The 6,935-nt window shown below is 41.7% G+C and overlaps 1 protein-coding gene across 3 annotated transcripts; it reads left to right on the top strand.

Moving 5' to 3' along the window:
* The first annotated feature begins 1,335 nt into the window (after positions 1 to 1,335).
* ngb (neuroglobin) lies at positions 1,336 to 6,682 on the top strand. Of its 3 annotated transcripts, none has more exons than XM_086275578.1 (5): positions 1,336 to 1,430; positions 2,878 to 3,086; positions 3,478 to 3,586; positions 3,694 to 3,813; positions 3,919 to 6,682. In XM_086275578.1, exons 2-5 carry the CDS (start codon positions 2,989 to 2,991, stop codon positions 4,069 to 4,071), a joined length of 480 nt encoding a protein of 159 aa, XP_086131704.1. In that variant the 5' UTR covers positions 1,336 to 1,430; positions 2,878 to 2,988; the 3' UTR covers positions 4,072 to 6,682. The 3 variants fall into 3 exon arrangements, with proteins under 3 accessions (XP_086131704.1, XP_086131705.1, XP_086131703.1); XM_086275579.1 differs by lacking the exon at positions 1,336 to 1,430 and adding an exon at positions 2,052 to 2,759 and having other exon boundaries at positions 2,978 to 3,086; XM_086275577.1 differs by lacking the exon at positions 1,336 to 1,430 and adding an exon at positions 2,052 to 2,759.
* The last annotated feature ends 253 nt before the right edge of the window (positions 6,683 to 6,935 follow it).

The raw sequence follows: 6,935 nt of genomic DNA, 5'->3' as shown, positions 1-6,935 counted from the left end.
GCACGATACCACTTTTTTATGTCCGATACCGATATCATAAATTTGGTTATCTGCCGATACCGATATGAATCCGATATAGTGTTTTTTAATCAACAAAACTGTTTTTTAAATATCTTGCCGCATTTTGTATAAGTTCATACTCAAGTTTAAAACAACAACTACACTAAAGCTATTCTGTTATACCTGTATGCAAAAAAAATTATTTCATAGTTCAGCAATACTGATCAATCTAATAAACTTAAACCTACACCATCCTCCCTATTCTGGTATTTGAAAGAGTACTTAGCATAAATATTAAGCAACCTAACTAATAGGGTTCCAACTCCCAGCAACAACAAAAATAAATAAATAAAAAATGGGGAACCACCCCTCACGCTCCACCTCATGATGCTTAATCGACGTAATCAACCTTAATTTGATGCAGTGTGAAAAAAATGCACAGAAATCAATTATTTTTCAAGAAATATTAAATAGATTCAACATCTTTCTTCAACAGAATTGCAGACTGTACAGATGGTACCTTCCCAAAGGAAAAAGTACTATAGCTTACTAGGGTATATATATTAGACTTAATAGTCACTATATACAGTAATCGACTTCTATTCATTTTGCATCAAATTAAAACTTTGGGTGTCAGATAATTATTTATTAAAAGCTCGACATTTTAAATGAGAATAAGAAAGAAAAGTCTGTCTTTGTGCCCCCTTTTCCCTGTTCATGCCCTATCGGCCCCCCTGGCTAAACTTTGCTAGATCCGCCCCTGCACAGTTACCAGCGTCAGCTACGTAGAAAAAGATCCTGGAGTAGAAAGTAATATTAAATACATTCTAACAACAGCTTATCAAGCTTAAACGTGCTTCTGTTGTTCAGCCGCTGGTTTCCTCTTTCTGGTGCAAAGTGGGCCAAAAACAAACCAGAGAGACGGACTCGCGACAGAAAAGCCGATCAGCTGATCGTTAAGCAGTTTCATGATTGAAGTAGCAGCAAGAAGAGGCAGTCGCTCGTTAAGCTTAACGCAGGAATGCTTTACAAACATTCAGAGATGGACTTACACACTTGCTTTACTTCTCTCGGGATAACTTTGTCGGAGATGAAATGCCGGGTTGCTAGCAAAGCTCCAAATGCTATCCAGACCACCACAGGTCCCGCATGCCACAGCCGCTCTATCACGTGATGCACACTGCTCCGACGTGCTAACGTTCTGAGGTGAGTTACGGCGTGTTGCAAGTTTTGTGAGGTGCTTTCGTGATATTTAATGGATCGGATTACATTTTTTATTTTTCTCCGATATCCGATCCAGTAATTTAGGTCAGTATCGGACCGATACGTAATATCGGATCGGTCCATCTCTACTACCTATATAGGCGCAAGAGCCCAGCGCAAAATTGTTTCTCAGCGGTTTGATTTAGTTTTGGATCATCATCTTTAAGGTGGGGCTATTTTTCATTTTGTTTTCTATTAAATGTTTTTATCTTCAGTTTGACTGATCAGTCTGCACTATAAATATGGCGCAAAAATCCACTGCTGTGAAGAAAAAATGGGGAATAATAAGAGACCAGCCTGTGGAGCTGTCGGCAAGCCTGTTGTTTGTGCCTCTGCCGCTCAGCCATCCCTCACAAATACAGAGAAGGAGAAAAATCCAAAATGTTGTCACATAATATGTAATAAATAATAATCAGACAGTCGCTTCTTTGAAAGCTCAAATATCACAGGATCAAGCTTCAAGGGCTACATCCTGTCAGGTTGTCATGGGAACCATGTATCCCTCCTCACTCTGCCACTGTAGTCCATTTAGGAGAAAGCTGCGCACCTCTGATTCCCCGATGCAAAGCTCAAAGCAAAACAAATTGCTTTCAACCTGTTAGATAATGTCTGAGCGGGAACCTGCATCGGTGAAACGCGATGGAGCAGGCAGCTGTGACATCTATTTAAACAAACTGCAGCCTCAGATATGTGTGGAGGCTGAGAAAGAAAGAAACACATCCCATTTAAATTAATGAGAGGCTGCACGCTTGGCCGCTGAATGTTATGATCGCGCTGTTTAAGGAGTGGCTCTGCTCAGCAGATGAACAATATAATTTCACCGAAGTGGTGTGTGCAGGTCTCTTATTACTCTAGCCGCTGTGCAGTATTAAAATTCCCACACATTTCATTTTTCAAATGCATGTGCTGCAAAATTTAGGCAGTTGGGGACACATCCGAAAATAGATAATGTGGGCCTTAAATGGATTTTACCTGCTTTACCCAGCAATTGCACTGCACAGCATTTTTGCTGTTGCTGTTTTCTTGCTTATTTTCACTTGATTACAACTTAAAAATCCAGTGGCTAATTTTTTTTGGGTTAAATGCAGTGCATGTTATGCGTGCAAGCAGCATCTCTGCATGTCTCAGTCCTCGGTTCACCTGCAGGAGGAGCTGTGTCTCGCTGCAGCTTATCTGGAGCAGCAGAGAGATATCCCTCTTTTTCTCCTTCAGCGGCATGAATAATATCCCCTGAGCTGGAGAGAGAGCATATCAAGAGGCAAACAGGAAGGGGAGAGAGAGAGATAGAAGCCTGTGTGACAGATAAGATTGTGGCACAACTTGTCTTCCTGACTGCACCGTGAGCTGGGGAAAGAGAGGAACAAGTGCACCAGAGTGTCAGGCAAGGCTTCTGCCTGCACACATAAACACTCACAGACACACACACACAGAAAAAGACAGACCCCACAGCACAGAAGCACCAGAAGGAGTTCAGAGAGAAGACTGACCTCAAAAAGGTACAGTATGACTGTGTGTCTCGAGCTGTGCTGAGCTGAGCGTCTCTCCTGCACCAGTGTCCCCACCCTTACACTATGTTAGCAAATTGCTCACCTGATGCTCAACTTTGTTTTGCAGGTGGATTGGCAGAAGTTTTGTCTGTGCGTTCCCTCGGATGCTATGGCCGTCCTCCAACTGATCGTTTAGAGGAGTTGAAGAACTTGTCTTGTTATTGCAGCCTGAGGTAGCATGGAGGAGCTGTCGACGAAAGACAAGGAGCTGATACGAGACAGCTGGGAGAGCCTGGGCAAGAACAAAGTTCCTCATGGTGTCGTCATGTTCTCCAGGTAATTTTCTATCATGATCAGCACGACATAAAAGGAGGCTGTTGTTTAATTCTTTGCGCTGGAAGAAAAGATCAAATATAAAAGCACTCAAAGCATAAGTGATAGGATTGTGTATTGTTGTTACCTAATAGCAGCAGTGTAAATAAATGTAGCACAGGTGTATATCCTTTCCTGCACACTTTCCACATGAACCACGGACCGGAGGCTTGACTTGTTGCTTGGCGACAGACTGCAATAATCCTGCAATTTACTCTGAGACAGCTGCTGCTAAATCAGACAGGGGATATGTGTAGATGTTTGCTTTGTAGACTGATTTTTATCCCTCTGTGAATATTTGAGGCTACACCATGTGTGCACACCTATAGAACAGCGTTGTATTTGTCTGTGTTAGACTGTTTGAGCTGGACCCTGCGCTCCTCAATCTTTTCCACTACGGTACAAACTGCGATTCCACACAGGACCGCCTCGCCAGCCCCGAGTTTCTGGAACATGTCACCAAGGTGAGCTCTGTTCACCGCATTAACCACCACAAGTACACAGACACGTTAAAGTTTCGTTTGTGGACAGTTGCGATGGCTCTCTGTTTCTCTTGTGGCCGTGGCCTCAGGTGATGCTTGTGATCGACGCGGCCGTCAGCCACCTGGATGACCTTCACTCCTTGGAGGACTTTCTGCTCAACCTCGGGAAGAAGCATCAGGCAGTGGGAGTCAGAACGCAGTCATTTGCCGTAGGACCAACATCTTATCGCACAACTCTGCCAAAGCAATTTCACGAGCGAATGAGCCGTGAACACTTTCTTCTTCTCTTTTTTTTTTTCCTGTGTGTTTTGCAGGCGGTGGGTGAGTCCCTTCTCTACATGCTGCAGTGCAGTCTGGGCCCGGCCTACACGGCACCGCTGCGTCAAGCCTGGCTCAACATGTACAGCATTGTGGTAGCAATGATGAGCCGAGGGTATGCCGAAAATGGCGAAGACAAGGCCGACTGAGGCGCCAGTAGTTGTCAAATCATCAAGTTGGTTGCCATGGAATAAGGTTGTGTAACTTGCAGCATTGTGGCTTCAGCTGCTGTACATTTGCTCTGTGAGTGGGGTCGCATAGCGTAGCGAACGTGTGATATAGTTACACATTTTTCAGTCGGACCAGCGAGTCACAGAGCGTGTTTTCTTTGCTGTGGATGTTTAGCTACCAGGCAGTGCTGTTTGTACAGTTTCAGAGTGTAAGCGGACTGTAATCTGAATGCCTCACACTGAGAAGAAACACTCGGGAAACTGTGGAAGGGTTTTATTTTGTATATAATGGCTTTGATATATTTACTCAAATGATAACAGTGACTGTAGTGGTGTTTGTGGTGTATCTTAAAAGAGTTGCACACTTGTGAAGCTGTTATTATGATTAGACATCACACACTGCTCAAACTGTGATGGTTACTGTGGCCAGCAAGGGCAGCTCTTTATCTAACTGGAACACAGTGATACTTAACAGAACATGTGGGACAATGCAATGTGATTTTTCAGAAGAATATCAAAACTGTGTGTTTTTTTAAAATCGATATTACATTTCATGTCTTTTGAGTGACTTTGTCGTTTAACTTTTAAGCTGCTAGGATGAAGAAAAAACAGTTTTTTAACATTTTATTCAATAGATTCTTGACAAGAACTGTTTTACTCTCTCTGATAGCTTTCTTTAGTTATCCACGACTGTTAAGGCGTCCAAGTGCACCTTCCCCGACGTGGCGTGCGATGCGCTCCTCAGTCGAGGGTGTGAGTATTTCAGTAAGCTTCTGATGACTGTTAAACTAAACTTTAACTAAAAGACTGTTATATGACTTTAAGAGACTGAAAGTAAAATGGCATCTTGGAGGACTTGTAACATCTTTGTTCCTTGGCTATCAGTTTCCAGTTAATCTTAGTGTAAAGTAGTAATGGTGTATCGTAGTTGCTTAACTTATCAATGCTTATTAACTGCGATGATGTGGGTACTATTACCTCAGCTTTACAGGTGACAGGGATCAGTGGCCTGTTTTTCTCCAACTTAAGAGGTTCTGTGAGGAAGTGAAGCTGGAAATAAATATTTGTTTTGACTTCAGAAACCAAACCAACTTAAGTGATGACAATTTTACATTTAAATTATTGACACAAAACAGATGATACAGAGAAACTGTGCTTGACTGTATGTATGTGTGTAGTATTTATGCTGCCATAACGCTGTATGTATCATCAGTTATTTACATCTATAGCCAAGTAACTTAGCAACAGTGTGCCAAGTATAAGATAATAACACCACACAACTGTAAATCCAAGCTGCTGATATGTGTTTTTCCTCGCTTCAGTTTATATTTACAAAGTTTATTTTTATATTCTGAATTGTATGTGCAGTGAAAGAGCATTGATTTTTTTCTTGTCATCTACAATATGACCTTCAGATACATTGTACTGTGTAGATTTCGGATAATGAACCCAATACAAGAAAACAATGTGGCAAATCTGTTACTTTTAATCAGGTTTCAGTTCAAAGAATAGCAGATATATAACCGCTATATTAAAAAAGATGTGTAGTTATTATAGAAGAGTATAAGAACAGGGCTTTTTTATTAATATTATGTGTTTAGTCTGTACTTTCCAGGCTGCAGGTATAATGTTTGTATCCTGGTTGTGTAGGTGCTGTGTCTATTGTCTTTCTTTTCTTAGTCTCAGTACGCAGCCCTATGCAGGTTGTTGTTCTCCGTGTTTTTAATTACCCGACAGTAAGTATTTTCAGCTGGCACAGCTGGCGTCTTTTTAACATCCAGATGTGTATATATTGGCTGTCTCGCTGTCTACCTCATCATTATCAGCTGCTACGCAACAGCGATGACTTCACCTAGTTATCCTTCAACCAAAAATTATTATTACAGTTAATACAAGCGCACACTCTTTGTAAACTGGATTCCATCTTAAACTTTAAATATGTCATGTGCTTACTTGAGGCTAAATAAAGTGATCTGTGGGTATTTTACTGCTTATTGAAGTCAGTGTGTTTTCCTCCTTGTCTTAAATGTGTTGTCACGGACTGATTACGATCGCAACACAGCGGTCAGGTTTTGAAATCAGTCACACAATGCCTGATTTGCTTCCCACTGACAGCCCATCTCTCAGTGTTACATAAGATCCAAGCGTCGAATGGCTCATCGCCCCCCTGGCTTCCGAGACGAGGGCGACTTCAGCCCACTTACTCATGCAACTGCACAATGTCACCTCAAGTATGTTTTCAGAAATTCACAGTATCCATTGTGTTCTTCACAATTTGGATCACTTTATCTTTATTTTCCTTTATGCTTTCCTTCAAAAACGAGCAGAACTGTGCAGATTTTGGATGCGTTTCTACTTGAATATCATCTAAAGCCAGAGTGATCAGATGAGTGGGGGCAGGCAGGAAGGTTATGATGAGTTACACACATATCAGCTCATTTCTCTTTTTTCTGTTGTGTCACTGTGAAAGTCGCTGTCTGCTCGGCTGATGGTGGAGCATCTGACTTGGAACTTACCCGTCTGTCTGCACTGCCAACAATATCCTTACCCTCTCTGCAAGAGTCTGCTGGATTTGTGTTGGCCTCTTGCTCTTGCAATATAAAAACCAAAACTGAACTTCATGCTCTCTCTCATCCCCTGGTAATGGATTGCAACAAATTTCAATAAACTCACATTGACTATATGTTTATTTCCTTCATGTTTTTTTTTGTTCCTCTACTGCTACAGACTGACCTTGTAGCTTTTTGCTCTGAAGGCTGTCATCTGGGGGAAAAAAAGTCTGCGAGAAAAGACAACATACATATTTTTAGAAAGTCTGCAATGTGTTTTGGAACAAAAAAAGA

The sequence above is a fragment of the Aulonocara sp. 'chitande type north' Nkhata Bay genome, linkage group LG19 (assembly GCF_057382095.1).
Source record: "Aulonocara sp. 'chitande type north' Nkhata Bay isolate Kocher_YH1m ecotype deep benthic linkage group LG19, A_spYH_male_GT1.1, whole genome shotgun sequence".
Classification (NCBI taxonomy): domain Eukaryota; kingdom Metazoa; phylum Chordata; class Actinopteri; order Cichliformes; family Cichlidae; genus Aulonocara; species Aulonocara sp. 'chitande type north' Nkhata Bay.
Note: the sequence above shows the minus strand (reverse complement) of the source record. Positions and strands in the feature narration are given on the sequence as shown.

Coding starts and splice junctions, on each gene's coding strand:
- ngb (XM_086275578.1), top strand. CDS start 2,989: ATGGAGGAGCTGTCGACGAAAGACAAGGAGCTGATACGAGACAGCTGG. Junction 3,087..3,477: donor GGTGTCGTCATGTTCTCCAG/GTAATTTTCTAT, acceptor TGTCTGTGTTAG/ACTGTTTGAGCTGGACCCTG. Junction 3,814..3,918: donor TCAGAACGCAGTCATTTGCC/GTAGGACCAACA, acceptor TGTGTTTTGCAG/GCGGTGGGTGAGTCCCTTCT.